General features: G+C 43.3%; 1 protein-coding gene across 1 annotated transcript; it reads left to right on the top strand.

Moving 5' to 3' along the window:
- The first annotated feature begins 41 nt into the window (after positions 1–41).
- On the top strand, positions 42–6,378 carry LOC131184031 (protein phosphatase 1 regulatory subunit 3E-like). Its single transcript, XM_058154930.1, has 2 exons — positions 42–2,009; positions 2,140–6,378. The coding sequence occupies exon 1, from the start codon at positions 42–44 to the stop codon at positions 1,083–1,085; it is 1,044 nt and encodes a 347-aa protein (XP_058010913.1). The 3' UTR covers positions 1,086–2,009; positions 2,140–6,378.
- Positions 6,379–19,405: the final 13,027 nt, after the last annotated feature.

A 19,405-nucleotide genomic window follows, 5' to 3' on the forward strand; every position in this document is an offset into this window, starting at 1 on the left:
ACACATACACACACACGGAGAAGCCGGTGCCGCGCGGCAGGATGGAGAAGGCCGGCTCCCTGCACGCCTCGGTGCCCACGCCGCCGCCGCGCCTCTACCTCCCGCGGAACTTCAGCTGCAGCGCCTGCCTCTACGGCAGCCTGGCCGAGCAATGCAAGGGCGGCTGCAGCCCCGAGATCGAGGCGGTGGAGGCGCTACCCGCGCCCCCCTCGCCGCCCGTCACCCGCGAAGCCGAGGCCGCCCGGTCGCCCCCACCGCTGCCTCTGCCGCCGCCGCCTCGCTCCCCTTCGCCGCCGCTCGCGTCGCCGCCGCCGGCCACCCGCGGCAGAGAGCCCACGCTCCCGCCCGTGCCGCCGAGCCCGACCCTCCGCCGCCGCGCAAAGTCCCTGCCCACGCCGGGCGACCGGGGGCTCCGGCCGGCTTTGCAACAGAGCCCGTCGCGGCGCAAGACGGTGCGCTTCGCCGACTCGCTGGGGCTGGAGCTGACCGCCGTGCGCCACTTCTGCCAAGCCGACGTGCCGCAGGTGCCGCCGCCGCCGCCCGCTCCGCTGGCCGCCTCGCCTCTCCCGCGCGGCGCGGATCTGCTCAAGACGCGCAAACCGCCGGCCCTGGGCGAGCTGGAGCCGGTGCTGTTCGGGCCGCCGGCGCCCGTGCTGGAGCCCCTCTTCCCGCCGCAGCCCGGCGCCGGTGCGGGCTTCGCGGAGCGCGTGAGGCAGCACAAAGTCAAGCTGGAGTGGGTGCGCCCCGAGGCGGCCGGGCTGCGCGGCGCCGTGCGCGTCCTCAACCTGGCTTACGAGAAGAGCGTCTCGGTGCGCTACACGCTCAACCGCTGGGCCAGCTGCAACGAGGTGCCCGCCGCTTACCTGCCGCCGCCCGCCGCCGCCCACGACGCCCAGACCGACCGCTTCGCCTTCCACCTGCCAGTGGGCGCCGGTACCACGCTGCTCGAGTTCGCCGTCCGCTACCGCGTGGCCGACACCGAGTATTGGGACAACAACGACGGCCACAACTACAAACTGCGTGGTAGGCAGCGGCCCGGCGGCCAGGAACCCGACGGCGGCGGCGCTTGGATCCACTTCATCTGAACCGGCCTTGGCTCCGGTTTCTCCGGGACTCCCCCGGCGGGAAAGCGGCCGCCTTCCTTCCTTCCTTCCTTCCTTCCTTCGACTGGGAAAGGGCAGGAGCACCCCTTGGAGATGGGACGGGGAGGAGGATCGAGGGGAGCCCACCCACCCCTATTTTTATTTAAGTGCTAAAGTGGGAAATCGCCCTTCGGATGGCAACTGTGCAGAAGAATGGTTCGCCCGAGGGGCTTGACGTGGGCAGCTCCCTATGTCTCCTTGTCCGGGCTTGGAAACTAATCGGTGCTTGATCTGGTTAGAGCTTGAACGGGAGACCACTGAGAAATCCCACCAACTAGACTAGTCGAGTATATTGTACATCAAGGCAATTCAAGTCATTGAGTCAAGCTTGATTCCAAGATGACGTCTTTACTTCCCTTGTTGGGGGTGCATTTTTTCCAAGAGGTCAGGAAAGGCTGGGATTATTTCTTTGTACTTGCCCCATAATTAACCTGCCCGAAACCTCTTCTTTTTGCCAGCTCATAGACCTGCCATTCCAGAGTAAATCCCATTAAATGTCTGACTTCTTGCAATGCCTAATCTGTACTATTTAGAATTGCTGGAGGAAGCCAAAACAGCTAGTGCTGTCTCTTTGGAAGAAAACAAAATTCCTCCATCATGGAAACAGTTAGAATGAAGACAAGCCTTTCTGCATCCTCCCACACAGGTCACTTTTCTACTGGGGTGGGGGAGGATTTCAAGAAGGGAGATGGTCCCACTGCATAAGCCTTTTTCTGCATCCGAGATGGTCCAGGCATAAGTTGCCCAGGTGATTCGAAATGCAAGTTTCTGGCAAAAGTTACCCCATTGGTTTATCCTTAAATGAAACAATCTTCTAAATAAAAAAAATCAGGGACGACCATATCTGGGGAAGGAAGAGAGTCATAAGTTGACTTTGTAAATATATACAAATAGAATGAGACTATTGCCCTATACATTGTAAGCCGCCCTGAGTCTTCGGAGAAGGGCGGGGTATAAATGTAAACAAAAAAAAAAAAAAAAAAAAAAAAAAAAATAGAGTGCCTCCCTCAGATTGGCTGGACGCTGGTGAGGTCACCACCCATTTTCACTTCCTCCCTAAAAACAGCTTTTTCAGCCTCCGGACAAATCTACTGTACCTTCTTTCCCCCTCCCCCCTCAAAAAAAAAAAGGGAACAAATGAAAGTTTGTTTAGCTGAACCATGCAGAGGCAACACACATCCTTCCTCAGTTGTGCTCCTCAGAGCTGTTGGACTTCACATAATTCAAGGGCATCCAGGCGTCCTTGGAGAGTCCAACATCTGGCACTTCTGAAGAACTCCGGAATGAGGAAGATGGATGGGACAGATATTTTTTTTTTAAATGCGGCCAGCAATGGAAAAAAGAAGTGGGGGGGGATCGTAAAAAGCCCTGGATGGGAACTGCTTGGGAAAGCATCCCAAAGGTTGAGAAAAGGGCAAAAAAGTTTTCCCGTTTTGCATGCCTGCCTGCCTGCTCTTTCTTGCGACATTTGTCTAACCATGTAGATGATCTCAACTAACCATTCCAAAGCTGTATTGGGAGCAGTCTTATCCGTGTCTGATTGTGCTCCGGTTTGACGGATCTCGGGCTTGTACTTCTGTTCCATCAAAAGGCTCTCTGCACCTTCGTGCCTGAAAGGTTATCACTGAGATTTTTCAACATCTGGGAACCTCTGACTTTATTCAAAATTCCCACAGCCTTCCTTCACTCTCTTTCTCTCTCTTTCTCTCAAGCTGGTCTGGACCATAAGACCTTTGTCTAGCGTTCTCACGGGTATATTTTTCTCTGCCAATTCTTCCCTTGCTGTCGCTGAGTTGTGATGCTCCCAATTTATACTCATGTCGCCAGAGGTTTATTTTTGAAAAGTGTGTGTTTCCCGAGTTAAATACAGATGGTCTATATTTTATATTTTGAGAGTTATAATTGGGGGAAGGGGAGGGGAGGAAGAGAAGCTGCTTTAGGCTTCCTTCAGAGAAGGAACTAATAGTTGAATGCAACACATTCAGAAACATGTGTTGTAATGACTGGAAAGCATTACCAGTCTGGTGGTATTGTTTCTTATGGTATCCGTTTCCTCTTTTTTTTTTCCCCCTTCCTTGATTGTTACAAAACCTGAAGATCTTAGGCCAAGTTGTAAGGGAGTGAAAATGAGTTAATACTGTTGTTGAGGTGGTGTCTGGAGCAGACTTGGAAAAATCTAACTTCCGTTCCTGAGCATTTCTAGGTATAACAACCAATCTTTCAGTCATCAGTACATTTTTTTGGTTTTAAGGAGTTGAAAAATTACAGCAAAGAAGTTGGGTTGCCAAGCAACTGGAAGTAAGGTAATTCTGTTTGATAAATCTTCTAGATTGGGGAAAATGTGGAATATCAGAAGAGATGTTACCATACACCAGAATGTCAGCCCTTGAATGTCAGACCATGTCAAGAAATAAATACTGCAGACATACAGGAAAGGTTAAAGTTATTGTTGCAGGGCAGAAAAACACAATCTTGAAAGCCTAAATCATTTTTTATTTACCCTGTCTTATACTGAAGAAAATCAAGGAAGAGTTACCATAATGGGACAGAGCCCTCTTATCTGAATCTCCCACCTTAACGGGTTGCTCATTCTGAAGCCCAGTTTTACAATCCTTCACCCAGAGCTAAATCTGCTTTTCTGGCTCTTCCCGCATCACATTCCATGGATGTTTGTTCCAAATTAAATGCTCTTGCAGAACAAATGCGGAGACATAAGAGTGCATAGGATTGTAGCCTTTGGTTTCCATAACCAACCCTGTTCCAAACAGAAGATAAGCCTATTCAAACCAGAGGTCTACCTTTCTTTTCCCTGCTATGTTCAGGTGGCGGCTGACAACCACCTGATCAGGGATGTTTGAATACTCGGACTACGGTAGCAGGAAATTAGAGGCCTTTGTGGCACCTTCCTGCTGTCGGATTCTGTTTTATTTTATATCTGGTCATCTAGTTGGACACATGGCTCAGTCAGAAGGGCAAGACAGTATATTAGCCACGTATTTGTGCATGACCCCAGTCTCTTCCTGGACAAAATATGCATTAGCCATAACTAATAAGTCTGTGCAAAGTGTTTGGAGGGGCTTCGGCCATCCAAAAGCTGCTGGTTGGAGCATCAAGGTGCCCACATCCCTCAAAAGCTCAGCCACTTGAGGTCTCACCTTGAATTTCTGAGCACATACCTATGCCGCTGAGATCTTTAGTGGCCATGCCAGTATAAGCATCTTCAACAACGGAGAGAGATGCTTTGGTTGCCCTGCAACCTTCTCCACTCCCCCGCTCCCCCAAATACAATGCACAGGCCATTGACTAGTAGTCACTGATAGCCTTATTCACGTTGAATTTTTAATCTTTTTAAACTGAATGAATCAGGTTCTAGCATTGGAAACGTGGGAAAGTGAAGATACTTTTTCTTATTTGCTGTCTCTTCAATCAAGCATATTTTAAGGTGGGAGGGTTGGACATGAATAGCTAAAGAAGCTGTGCGGGATCTAATGTCTCACTTAGATTCTCGATGCTGGAACCTAAGGAACTGAATATTCGAAACATATTCTTTTTTGCAGCCTTCCCTGCAGGATTTGTACATAGGAAGTCCCTTTGAGGCTTAAATTTTTCACTCTGTGAATACATCGCTGTTTTTCTTCGGCAATATGCACATTGGCACTCTTTGTGGGCATTCTGGGTTTTTGTTTTTGTTTTGCAAATGTGTCTGCATAATTTGACTGCTGTTATTTATTACGACTGCAGAATCTGTGCCCTGTAAAACACCATTTAATTATGTGGGAAAGGTGCACAAGCACATAAATCAGAGAAATACGGACATTTGGATGTTAGGAGGGAAAAATATGGAATTAGAATTTCTAATTGGTTTCCTATCGGATGCCAAGCAGAAATCTTTTTGTTTTAAATTCTTGATAGTGGAGGAACACTGAGAAAGAAGGATGACTTTTGCTATCTCTTTTGAATAGAAATTTAGTAAAGATATCATGCAGATTGTTTAGCATAACAAAGTCCCGTGTCATCAGGAGATGTGATTAAATTGAATCCCAAAGGCTCAAGTTAAGTGCCCTTTTCATCTTGTGAATTATAAACCAAAATGAATAAGGAAAAAAATCCTAGCCTTGTTGAAGTTGTCTGTCTTGTTCAGTGGATTTCTGTTTCACTGGCTAAATCGGGGGTCAAACTCGATTTCATTGAGGGCCGCATCAGAGTTGTGTTTGACCTCGTGGAGGCCGGGAGGGGCGTGGCCAGCTTGACATCACTCGTGGGGGGGTGCGACCCCTGTGGTGGCCTGAGAACTCTGCCAGTGAAAACGGGCTGCTCTGTTTTCGGCTGTGACAGCCTCCTGCAACCTTCTGCCAGCGAAAATGGAGCTTGGGAGGGCCATGTGCGGCTCTCCTGAGCTCTGTTTTCACTGGCAGAGGCACCGCGGACCGGTCCTTTGCTGTTTCCAGGGTGGCCCCACAGGCCAGATCTAAGCACCCCATGGGCCAAATCCAGCCCGTGGGCCTTGAGTTCGACACCCCTGGGCTAATACTTCTCTTTTAGAAAACCCCTCCCTCGAGTGAAAAACCAAAGAGATAAGAGCACGAAGCATCAATGCCCTTATTTTGAATTGTTGGTGATGTCCAAGAACCCCTTCATTCAAAAGTCTTAGAGAAAACTTTCAGTTAATTGTATCCAAGAGGTTTTTTGTTTTGTTTTGTTTTTGATAAAGAAATCCAATAATTGTTGCAGTGGCTTATAGCTTAAATACAAAAAAAAGAGCAGCATAGTTTAGCACAAGCTTCTGATAGCTGCCAACCATTCTGCAATTTATCTTCGTCACCATTTAGGCTGCCATCTTCTAGCTTTGCTGGCTGGGGAATTCTGGAAGTTGAAGTCCGCCAGGCTTAAAGTTGTGAAGGTTGGAGACCCCTGCTCTAGCCTGTTCCTAATGGCATAATCACAAACTGGCAAACCACACTACATGGCTTGTCAAGCATAACTAATGTCTGCCTTAAGGGAAGGTGTCTGCACCTGAGCTACAAGTTTTGTTCTTGTCTAATTGTTGCGTGGACGTTGACAACTTATTCAGCTGTAAGCTATTTGGACTACTGCCCATTCTATTCGGGACCAGCTTATATTTAGATAGGGAAGGTGTTTATTTTTCTATAACAGAGTTTTAATAATTATCAGCTATCAGCTCTGAAAGACAACATGTATATAGGTACAATGATGTATATAGACTTACCTTCATATATATATATATATATATATATATATATATATATATATATATATATATATATATATATATATATATATATATATATATATATATATATATCCAAATGCTATATAGAGCTTGGTCAGTGTGACCCAAACTGCATACTCAAAGTTCTTCATGATCCAAGCTAGCTAATGTATCTCTTCTCTTGTAATCCAGATGTCTTAATACGTGCTTGCCTATCAAATAGTACAGCGATAATATTGCACTAGCTGCTTAATAACCAGCAAAGAGTATTTATGATTTATTGCTGCTGTCTCCACTACTTCCTGATGTTCTAGAATGTGCTTTCAATACTTTGGAGTTAATTCCTTTTGGTTTGCAGTCTGTCAAGCTTTCCTCGCTGGCCCTTAATCCTGGCATAGATTTATCCTGGCATGGCGGATTATCAGAAAAGTGAAGATGAGGGCTACAGGGAGCCACAAACATTAAAACAGGTAGAATTTCTATTGTATCATTGAACTTCTGATTTTTTCTGGCACCTTGCTTTTTTCAGCCATGTCCTCATGATGTTGGCTACATCATGTCTACAGCCCATGAACAAGGCAATTGTAATTTGTCTTTACGACCTGGTGCTAAAATGCTGGCTTGGTCCCTCTAGGTGTGAAACCAAAAAAGTTGCATGATTGGAAGTGATGGGGCCCAGGGGCGGGAATAATAATCTAGTGCCTGTATAGATTGATTTCTTTTTGCCAATTGAAGGATGACTAGAGATTGTTTTGACTTGGCTGCAGAGAAAGGGCCTGAGTCTCTACAGGCAGATGGCCCAGAAGGAATGGACTGAGCTAATACAGAGACTGCTGGTGTTAGCAGGAGGGGCTTCTCCCAAATTAAGTGCCCTTATTTCCACCTCTTTGCCCATACTGCCAAGGCCCATCTCACATACATTTGATTCTGAACCTTATAGTCTCCCCCAAAAAACAAGGTTTTGGGGTTACTGACCATAATTGGAACCAGAACTAAGCAATCAGTCATTAAATAAATCATCCTGTGACTTATGCCTGATTTTATTTTATATATATATATATATTAGGGACACAGTGGCTCAGTAGCTAAGACAGCTGAGCTTGTTGATCGAAAGGTCGGCAGTTCGGCAGTTCAAATCCCTAGTGCTGCCGTGTAACAGGGTGAGCTCCTGTTACTAGTCCCAGCTTCTGCCAACCTAGCAGTTTCGAAAGCACGTAAAAATGCAAGTAGAAAAAATAGGGACCACCTTTGGTGGGAAGGGAACAGCATTCCGTGCGCCTAATGCAGTCTGTTAGTAAGAGCAGCTGCTTGCAATTACTGCAGGTTCAAGTCCCACCAGGCCCAAGGTTGACTCAGCCTTCCATCCTTTATAAGGTAGGTAAAATGAGGACCCAGATTGTTGGGGGCAATAAGTTGACTTTGTATATAATATACAAATGGATGAAGACTATTGCTTGACATAGTGTAAACCGCCCTGAGTCTTCAGAGAAGGGCAGGATATAAATGCAAATTAAAAAAAAAAAAAGTCATGCCGGCCACATGATCACGGGGACATCTTCGGACAGCGCTGGTTCTTCGGCTTTGAAATGGAGATGAGCATCACCCCCTAGAGTCGGCAACGACTAGCACGTATGTGCGAGGGGAACCTTTACCTTATGATATATATATATATTGTCACAATTGTTAAGCAAATCTGACTTCCCCCATAGAGTTTGCTTGTTGGAAGCCAGCTAACAAGGTCAAAAATGATGATCAAGTGACCCTGGGATGCTAAATCCATGCCAGTTGCCAAGCAACCAAATCATGATCACATGACCACAGGGATACTGTGATGGCTGTAAGCACGAAGACCAATCGTCAGTCACTTTTCTCAGCACTGCCGTTACTTTGAACAGTTACTAAACGAATGGCTGTAAGTCGGGAACCACTTGTATTTCCTTCATCCTATTGAATCAGTCATGTGGCAGATCTAAACCAGAAGCCAGGAAGAATGAGATAAGAAGGATCCAAATCCTGGCCATGGAAGTAATGATGGAAAAATGTTCCCAGGTCAATTCCTGCATAATGTGTCAAAGGCAGAAGAGAAGATAATGGGAATAGCCTGATGCTCAGGTCTTGGCATTGGCCATGTTTCTGAAACAGAAGTGTCTGATCTTGACAACTATAAAACCTGTGGCCTTCAACTCCCAGCATTCCCCAGCCAGCCATGCTGGTTGAAGTCAACAAGTCTTAAAGTTTGGAGATAAGTCAACCAGTTGCCAAGTTTGACAAAACAAGTCAACCAGTTGCCAAGCTTGGAGACCCCTGTCTAAAAGATGCCAATTGACTTTTGTTCAGGTGAAATCTTGTAGAGCAAGGGTAGAGCTAGATATTTTGGGGAAAGCTGTGGCTTCTGATCTGATAGGTGTTTAAGCTTCTGTTTTAATTGCATTGAGAAATGTTGGTATCTTTCCCCCATCCCTCCTCTCTCCCCCCCCCCCCATTTCTTCCCATTAGCAGCTGAAGAATGTTCTGGTCCCTTAACAATCACTTATTCTAGATCCTGATCTTATGGGGAATCATTCCATAGTAAGATAATTCATAGGATTGCGGATGACACCATCTGTTCTTTCTCAACTTTATTTATCAACTTTCTTGAAGCTAATTCTGTAAATCATGATTATTTTTTTACAGAGACAGTGAAATGTACTCATAACATTGCTAGGTAGAGTTTATGCGGTTTTCCTAAGTACAGAATTGCTCGCTTCAGATGGACTCAAACAGTCGAGCAGGAAGCAAAAGAATCGCTCGTGAAAACTCAGGATCGTTGAGCAGCATTTTAGAATCAAACGCAGAGTTTGATGAGCCAACATTGGGGGAAAAAGAAGCACTTTCCCAAATGAGTTTTGCTAAATGTGTCACCCAATGTAATCCAACATTAGCTGAACTCTCTGCCTTGCCGCAGCCAAATATTTCATACCTTAAGGACTTTCTTTAAAGAGCAAGATCTGTGTGTGATTTATTGGCTCAAACCCACATGAAGGACACAGAAGCAAGGACTTTTTTTCTTCTGAACCAAAGTTGTGTTGTACTAACATAAATCAAATTCTCTTTTTTTCACTCTCTTTCTCTCTACTCCCCTCTTGATGGGAGCGTGGGTATTTTTTAAATGCTATATATTTTTAGAAAAACGATGTGTTCTAGTGTGCCCTTATCTGTGTGTAAACCAGCAGATTCGTTTTTAGCAAGCTTAGAATGACTCCCCCCCCCCGCAAAGCAATAATTAAAGCGGTGGATTGCTTGGATTAACATGTATAAAATGCAACTGTGGCATACATGTTTGTGGCTTAGCATGTGGAGTCAAATTGTCTGGTTCAGGTGGCCACACCTTCTGGGTTTGTGATGCCGTATGCTCCTCAGTGACTCTTCAATGACATATCTTGATCTGTAAAGGTACTTTAGGTTCCTAAAAACAAGAAGTTTACTAGGGATTCTTCAGTAGGAAAATGAGTACATAGGCAGGTTGTCTTACGATGTTGTCTCATATAGTACAGTTGGACTACAGTTGCTGGAACTGGGTATGTCTAATCTGATGAAAAGAAGGACTAGAGGAGACATGATAGCAGTCTTCCAATATCTCAGGGGCTGCCACAAAGAAGACGGTGTCAAGCTATTCTCCAAAGCACCTGAGGGTAGAACAAGAAGCAAAGGGTGGGAACTAATCAAGGAGAGAAGCAACTTAGAACTAAGGAGAAATTTCCTGACAGTTAGAACAATTAATCAGTGGAACAACTTGCCTCCAGAAGTTGTGAATGCTCCAGTACTGGAGGTTTTTAAGAAGAGTTTGGAAACCATTTATCTGAATTGGTTAGAGTTTCCTGCCTAAGCAGGGGATCAGATTAGAAGACCTCCAAGATCCCTTCCAATTCTGCTATTCTATTCTATTCTATTCTATTCTATTCTATTCTATTCTATTCTATTCTATTCTATTCTATTCTATTCTATTCTAATAGTACAATCTGTAATGTGTTTCAGGTAGTCCTTGACCTATGACTGTAATGGATCCTCCCCATTATGATTATAAATCACGACAGTTGTAAAGCGGGTCATCGTATGACCAACCCAATTTTATGACTTTTTTTGCAATGGTCATTAAGTGAATTACGTGGATATTGAGTGAATATGCAGTCGTTCAGTGAATGCCACAGTCATTAAGTAAATCCATTATTCACTATGGGTCATTTTTGCCAAAACCCAGAAGTAAACACCAAGTTTTAGCAAAAACGTTGAAAAATCACAGTTTGTGTGACCACAAACGGCTGTAAATGCCGGCCAGTTACTGAAAGCCCAATATGCAGTCATGTGACCGCAGGCGAACAACTGTCAGAACTTTGGAACCAGATTCTAAGTACCTTTTGGAAGTTAATTATAGCTTTGAATATCCATTAAGTAACCAGTTGTACGTTGAGAACTACCTGTACACTTTTACCTGTAAGATCTGCACTTGGAAAATTATTGCTCGGATGGCTAACCATAGCTTTAAAAAGTTTCACCCAAATGCCACCCCGTGATTCTAACAGACTTTCCTGGTTAGGTGCCACCCTCCCCCACCCACCCACCCCCGAATTTCCACTATAATTAGAGTGGCTGAACTCTATTTTCCCGCTTTATCCAAATTTGAGAACAGAGCATTATCCAACTGGTCGGTGTTTTTCAACCTTGACAACTTGAAGATGTGTGGACTTCAACTCCCAAAATTCTGTTAGCCACACATCTTCAAGTTGTCATGGTTGAGAAAAACTTGCCAGCAAAAATCTGAGAAGCATAGATGTGTCCAAAGACATTCTAAATTTGAATCTTTAGGTGCTTTCCAAGGATAATCATTGTTTCTAACACTGGATAGTGGATCTGTTCTTTAAACAGTTCCTTTAAATCAGAGATTGTTTCTGCACTGTGAATATCTCCTTCCAAAACACTAAAATGAAACCCATCACTTCTTAGCTACTTCTTTCCCTCTGTGTGTTCAAAGTACCTAACACGTTGTTAAAATGTTCATGTTATCACAGTAATGAGTTGTAGGGATAACCGTTTATGCTCCGCCTATCCATTCACGATGAACTTGGGTTAGGAAAAAAAATACAGTCAATATAATATTATTATATAAATTCTATTCTTTAAGGTTTTTCTTTTTTGCAGAGTTTATTTTATGACAGTGTTTAGTCTTCTGTTGCATTGGCACCCTCAGTTGAGTTTCTCTCTTGCACATGTTGAAGTATTTAAAAAAAAAAAAATTCGCCGAAGGACATGGCTTCTCCATTTTTGCACGGCTCTTTAGCAAAACTTGAATAATCGTGTTGTATGTTTGTCTTGTGGGGGGGGCCCTGTTTGTGGGAAAGTGTGGATTTTAGGGCACTCAGCTTGTACCTCATTACAAATGCGATAGCCTTGGCAATCTATTTGTGAATCCTTTCAGAGCCCTTTCGATTTTATTGTTAGAGTCACTTTTTTTTAAACTTTCACTCTGTAAAAGCATTGAAGTATTGTCTTCTCACTGGCCAAGCAAGCAAGCAAGCAAGCATGCAAAACAAATCTATTTAGAGGAAAATATAACTAGCACTTCCAAAGAGCATTTCTTTCTCGTTTTCATCATTTTTATTTTTATTTTGGTGACTAGAAACATAGTAAAGCTTGGCCTTTATTTGCTTTAGAAACTACCCCAGAATACTTTCCATTTTTGACTAAAAACCTGTTCGTCCCAGGAATTTCTCTATGCAATAAAAGCTGTCCATTTCTTTTGCATGTATTTTAGGCTTTGGTTTAAAGAAGACAAACAAGAAAACATTATGCAAATGAGCACTTTATGAGGCTGCAAGCCTGTATAGGAGGATAAACCCCAATGAGCTTGGGCAAAAGATTGTTACTTGTTAACTCTTTAAATAAGTGTACGAGTTTATTGTGACTTCTGTTGGGAGGACTGGCGAATTTGCGTCGTTTCTGTTTTGAGCCACTGTGCAGCAAATGAAATGCAAACATTAAGAGCAGTGCAATCGGTGTTTATACCAGGTGGAATCAGTTTAGGTTCCCCTGGAAGAACCAGAAATGTTGAGCAAAAATGGATCAACATTTATGTAACAAAAATCCATTGACGTTTAGAGTAAAGAGTGAAGTTATACAGGTAGACCTCAACTAATGACTGCAATTGAGCCCAAGATTTCTGTTGCTAAGCTAGACAGTGGCTAAGTGAGTTTTGCTCCATTTTACGACCTTTCTTGCCATAATTGTTCAGTGAACCGCTGCAGTTGTTAAGTTAGTCCCACGGTTGTTAAGTGGATCTGATTTTCCCCATTGACTTTGCTTGTCAGAAGGTGGCAAAAGGGGATCACATGACCCTGGACCACTGCAGCCGTCATAAATATGAACTTTGATCACAGGTCCATGGGATGCTGCAACGTAAGCATCATAAGTGTGAATTAACAGTCATAAGTTCTTTTTCACTGCAGTTGTAACCTGAATAACCAAAAATATATTTAATAATGATTAACAGTATCTGACTCATTTATATGGAATAAAGGCGTTTCCGTTAAAAAAAATAGTAAAGAAAAAATTCTTTGATGCTAGGAATCTGTTCAGTGAAGACAAATTACTTATTACTAATTTGTCTGGTTAATATTGCAATCCTGTCTTTAATCTCACAGCTAAACCCTATTGATTCAATGAAGGCAAGATTGATTAGACATGATCTGCATATTCCATTACAAATTGAAGTCACGTTCAGCCTTTTGAAATGGTTTAAACCAGGGGTCTCCAACCTTGGTCCCTTTAAGACTTGTGGACTTCAACTCCCAGAGTCCCTCAGCCAGCTTTGCTTTGCTGGCTGAGGGACTCTGGGAGTTGAAGTCCACAAGTCTTAAAGGGACCAAGGTTGGAGACCCCTGGTTTAAACTTTAAAGGTACATTTCCACCCACTGTATTTTATTTCTCACTAATCGCCAAGGACCGCAATTTACGCATTTTAGAGGGACTTGCATGGGAAATATTGTGTGGATTGTACCCATGCTTGCTAGCCCTCAGAGAACTCTTAAAAACACATCCATGTTGTGAAAATGTAACTTGGTTATTTATTTCCACTCATCATATTCAGCATTATCTCTTAGCTGCTAAGTGTCTTGATTCCATAATGTTTAGATTTCAAGCATTGGTTGATAGGGTTTTTTTTTCCTGATCTGTTTCTTTGTAAAAAAAAAATTTGTGCCATTTTATATTAATGTCTTTTACTTTTTCTGAAGCCAGTGAATATCAGTGTGATATCTTGCCTTATGACAATATTACATGTCTTGTCTAAAAATGTTATTCAGGTTGTCCTAGTACACTGAAAAATATATTTGTAAGTATTTAATTACTAAATGTCATTAAAAACTGGTGCAAAATAGAGTATGGTGAATTTTTATACATTGTGCAGGCAGCTTGAAGGAAAATCTGTGCTCCAATCGCAGAGCCATGGGTTAAAATTGTCATAATTGGCCAAAATTTTCAAAAATTATTGTCAGTGGAGAATCTAGTGGTAAATTTCTGATTTTTCCCATTAGTGCAAATAATTAAGCAACCACAAAGCTATACTGATGTGCTTCACTGGGAATCTGAATAAGGATTTGGATATGTTTGTCACTTTTCCTAAACCCATTCCTTTTCTTATTTCCCCATTTCCTGGCTTGATTCAGAGCCCAACTGAGATAGAGTAGAAAACACTGTCATTCCCCAGTCTGGAAAATGAGTGTGTATCATTTTGAATTTGCACCAGCAGTGAACCTCAATATCCAGTTCATGCAAATGCATCGCTTAATGCAACTAGCAAAAATGATAGCTCTATATTTATGTATTAACCACTGGCAAACATAAAAAACAATAAATGAGCAGAAAGAAACTTGAATAAGAGGGAAGAGAGCAGACATCTTAAGGTTGCCTATATCAGCTGGAAAGCTGACAGCCCATGTTCGAGACCCGAGCGCTAAGTGACGGGGTGAACTCCCATTCTTGCCTCAGCTCCTGCCAATCTAGCAGTCTGAAAGCCTGCAAATGCAAGTAGATTAATAGGTACCACTTTGGTGAGAAGGTAACAGCTCCATGCCCCTTTGGCATATAGCTATGCTGGCTACATGATTGTGGAAATTGTCTTCGGGCACAGGTGGCTTCCCTCGGCCAAGAAACAGAGATGAGTACTGTGTCCTAAAGAGGAACATGAGTGACAGGGAAATATTTACCTTTTAGTATTTAATTGTTTAACATTTTTTTATGCTGGCCATTTCCCTTGAAAGGTGACATTAGGCAGTTTACAGATTATAAAAAGACAGAACAATGATGAAAACATTAAAACTATGCAAATTAAAAATTTAAAGCTATACAAAAAAACAGGACCGAGAGATGGATGGACTGGAGATGAGGTCTTTTATCAACCATCTGCAGCAACACTATTCCAGAACTTTGCTAGAGCCACCAGAAATAACGCCATGGATAATTAGTGTGGACCGTCTCAAAGGAATAGGCCCTTTGTTACTGCAGCTGCAACCCTTTTAAGTCCATGGCAGCCTCAGAGCAGAGATGGAAAACAAGGCATCCGTCCATCCCATTAGCCTGCACCATGCAAGCAACTGCATTCCAAAATGATAAGTCACTGAAACTTTTGCTTTATCACGAGAAGCAAACCAGGTCATTTCCCTCCTGGGGTAGCCAACAATGACTGACTAGGGAATAGTCCTAAAATGGAAAGATTGCTCTCTGCAGCAGAAGGCTTGCCAAATGTATAATTCAGATCTCCTTTACAGCCTTGTGCCAAGGCTGCACGGAGCTGTCTTTCTTGGAGCGATGCATGCTAAAACCCTTGTTTTGTGGAAAAGAACAGACAAGCAAGAAGCCAATCAAACACAGCTGCTTTAAATTATTGAATTATCGCCTTTATTATGTAAGTCCAGTTTGCAATCAACTTGAAATGGGGGTGTATGAGTTTCAAGATAGTCTTTCTTGTTGGTTTCTTTAGTGTCCCCTGCTCCTGCCGTAAGTCACCGAGTGTGTCCAGTGCAAATGTACAAGGGACACGAACCTGTTAGACATTTCAGCAGTTCTTCCAAATTAGGGGCTATAAGCAAACTGCAGCCCGTATCTGCTTTCTCTTTGTTCAAATGTGATCTCTGGAGGTCTCGGACTACAGATCAACAATTGGGGCATCCATTCAGGTATCTGAGCAAATCACGTTTAACATGCAAGTGCCGGCTCCAAATTCTTTAACCATAAATACTTATGCTATGTTGATTCATTAAGTGCATAAAACCATGGTAGAAGGTTCCTTAACCATGGGCATGAGTTGTACAATTCCTTAATCATCAGAAGTAGGCATCTTAATCCCAAAGGTGCTTTTTTCAAGAGGCAACTGGACCTGTCTAGTTTCTCTTTGAAGACATTTTGCTTGTCATCCAAGAAGCTTCTTCAGCTTCTTCTTCTCTTGGATGAGAACATCTTCAGAGGAAAACCAGAAAACCCAGTTGCCTCTTGAAAAAAACCACCTTGGGACAACCATGACCTGGATGACTGAGACGCTCCATAGACATATGTATCCTAATGACTTGTCTATTCAAGGAGCTTTGTAACACCTGAACCAATGTGTGAGTACTTAAGAGAGCATTTTTAACATTCCCAGCAAGTACTTCACTGGCCCCCATCAGGAAGATGGAACCTCCTCAAGAGAAAATCAAAGTAGTAGATACTTCATGATCTGAGGGAATTTGCCACTCACTTTTTATTTATTTATTTATTTTGTCACAACAATATATATAAGTATCATACAAAAAGATTATATAGTATATAAACATATATATGAGTAAATATTAGGACGTATAACCATATATATATATAAGAAGAAGAAAAAGAAAAACAATAGGACAGGAACGGTAGGCACGTTTGTGCTCTTATGCACGCCCCTTATGGTCCTCTTAGGAATGGGGTGAGGTCAATATTAGAAAGTTTTTGGTTAAAGGTTTTGGGATTATAGGAAGAGACCACAGAGTCAGGTAAAGTGTTCCAAGCACTGATGATTCTGTTACAGAAGTCATATTTTCTGCAATCTAGATTAAAGCGGTTAACATTAAGTTTAAAGTTGCTCTTGTATTATTGCAATTAAAGCTGAAGTAGTCTTTAACAGGAAGGACATTACAATAGATGATTCTATGAGTTAAACTTAGGTCTTGTCGAAGGCGACGGAGTTCCAAGTTTTCTAAGCCTAGGATTTCAAGTCTGGTGGGATAAGGTATTTTGTTGTTTTCAGAGGAATGAAGAACTCTTCTTGTAAAATATTTCTGGACATGTTCAATTGTATTGATGTCAGAAATGTGGTGAGGGTTCCAGACAGGCGAGCTGTATTCTAGAATTGGTCTAGCAAATGTTTTATATGCTCTGTTTAGTAGTGTAGTGTTTTTGGAAAAAAAGCTACGCAAGATTAGGTTTACAAATCTTAGAGCCTTTTTTGCTATGTAGTTGCAGTGGGCTTTGGCACTTAGATCATTTGATATGAAAACTCCAAGGTCTTTAACAGGGTGGGGGTCATCTGTAAGGTAATGTCCATCAAGTATGTACTTAGTGTTTGGGTTCTTTTTTCCAATATGTAAGACTGAGCATTTGCTGGTTGAGATTTAGAGTTGCCAAGTTTTAGACCAAGCGGTTAGATGATCAAGGTCTTTTTGAATGGTAGATGTATTGTCTGTGGTGTTAAATAGTTTGACATCGTCAGCAAAGAGAACACAATTACTTGACAATACCCCAGATAGACTTCTAACGTGCACTTCACAATCAAAGCCCAGGGCAGGAACACCTCAATCTACATATCTAAACATCAAAGACTCTTGTCATGATAAATACTGTTACATATCCAGATTAGGGAGTGAAGCCAGTGAATAAAGGCTTCATTCATGTCCGCCAGTGGGTGGGAATAGGAAATAGTTTGTTCCTATTGGCTGAGCCGGCTGACAGCTCCCTTTAAAAGGTGAACTGTCAACCAAACTTGTTGCTGGATTTTTCTTGTTGCTAATAAAGAACTTTTGCTGAAGATCACTGTCTGTCTCTTCCATCTTAACCCCAAACTAAACAAATACCTACTTGTACATCCTTACCATGTGGTTCACCCCAAAGTGAAGTGAACCTCTTTGATTTTAGGAATGACTACTTTATCTCCTTTCCACACAGCTTGTCTGGATTTCATTCTGATTTCTTCTTGCACAACCCTGACAGAAATTATTTTTTTGATACTGTAATGCAGCTTTCCCCACAAAGATGGAAAAAGATAAAAGTCATCCCAAACCCCTTGATAAAGTTTGCTACTCTGATCAGTACTCCAAGCAAGAAACATAGAAACACATGGAATAATGAAGTTGGAAGGGGCCTTGGAGGTCCGCTAATCCAACCCCCTGCTTGAGCAGCAGACCCTTGTTTTTGTTGTTAGTTGCGAAGTTCCTTGCGACCCCATGGACAATGTTCCTCCAGGCCTTCCTGTCCTCTCCCATCCTCTGGAGTCCATTTAAGCTCACGCCGACTGCTTCAGTGACTCCATCCAGCCACCTCGTTCTCTGTCGTCCCCTTCTTCTTTGGCCCTCAATCTTCCCCAGCATTAAGCTCTTCTCCAGGGAGTCCTTCCTTCTCATTAGGTGGTCAAAGTATTTGAGTTTGAGAAATATTATTCCATGTATTTGAGAAATACATGGAATAATAGAGTTGGAAGGGATCATGGAGGTCCACTAGTCCAACCCCCTGCTTGAGCAGGAGACCCTATAACATTTCAAATTATTATTATTATTTATTCGATTTTTATACCGCCCTCCTCCCGAAGGACTCAGGGCGGTGTACAGCCAAGGTAAAACAAACAGTGCAATATACAATTAAAATACGAATTAAAAAACTTATTACATAATTGGCCTAAAATTTTGGAACATATAAAACTAAAACCCATTAAAAATTAATAATAAAAATTTAAAACCAATAAAATTTAAGCCAGCCCCGCGCGAATAAATAAATGTGTTTTCAATTCGCAGCGGAAGGTCCGAAGGTCAGGTATTTGGCGTAAACCCGGGGGAAGTTCGTTCCAGAGGGTAGGAGCCCCCACAGAGAAGGATCTTCCCCTGGGGGCCGCCAGCCGACATTGCTTGGCGGACGGCACCCTGAGAAGTCCCTCTCTGTGTGAGCATACGGGTCGGTGGGAGGCATGAGGTAACAGCAGGCGGTCCCGTAAGTACCCAGGCTCTAAACCATGGAGCGCTTTAAAGGTAGTAACCAAAACCTTAAAGTGCACCCGAAAGACCACAGGTAGCCAGTGCAGTCTGCGCAGGAGTGGTGTTACATGGGAGCTACATGAAGCTCCCTCTATCACCCGCGCAGCTGCATTCTGGACTAACTGAAGCCTCCGGGTGCACCTCAAGGGGAGCCCCATGTAGAGACCATTACAATAATCCAAGCGGGAGGTAACGAGCGCATGAGTGACTGTGCACAAGGCATCCCGATCAAGGAAGGGGCGCAACTGACGAACCAGACGAACCTGGTGGAAGGCCCTCCTGGAGACGGCCGTCAAATGATCTTCAAATGACAGCCGTTCATCTAGGAGAACACCCAAGTTGCGCACCCTATCCTTTGGGGTCAATAACTCGCCTCCACCAGTCAGCTGCGGCTGCAGCTGACTGAATCGGGGTGCCGGCATCCACAGCCACTCCGTCTTGGAGGGATTAAGCTTGAGCCTGTTCCTCCCCATCCAGACCCGTACGGCTTCCAAACACCGGGACAGCACTTCAACAGCTTCGTTGGGGTGGCCTGGGGTGGAAAAGTACAGCTGAGTATCGTCAGCGTACAGCTGGTATCTCACCCCAAAGCCACTGATGATCTCACCCAGCGGCTTCATATAGATGTTGAACAGAAATAAATGGTTGTCCAGTCTCTTTTTGAAAGCCTCCAACGATGGAGCACCCACAACCTCTGAAGGCAAGCCGTTCCACTGGTTAATTGCTCTCACCGTTAGAAAATGTCTCCT

The sequence above is a fragment of the Ahaetulla prasina genome, chromosome 12 (assembly GCF_028640845.1).
Source record: "Ahaetulla prasina isolate Xishuangbanna chromosome 12, ASM2864084v1, whole genome shotgun sequence".
In the NCBI taxonomy this organism is placed as follows: domain Eukaryota; kingdom Metazoa; phylum Chordata; class Lepidosauria; order Squamata; family Colubridae; genus Ahaetulla; species Ahaetulla prasina.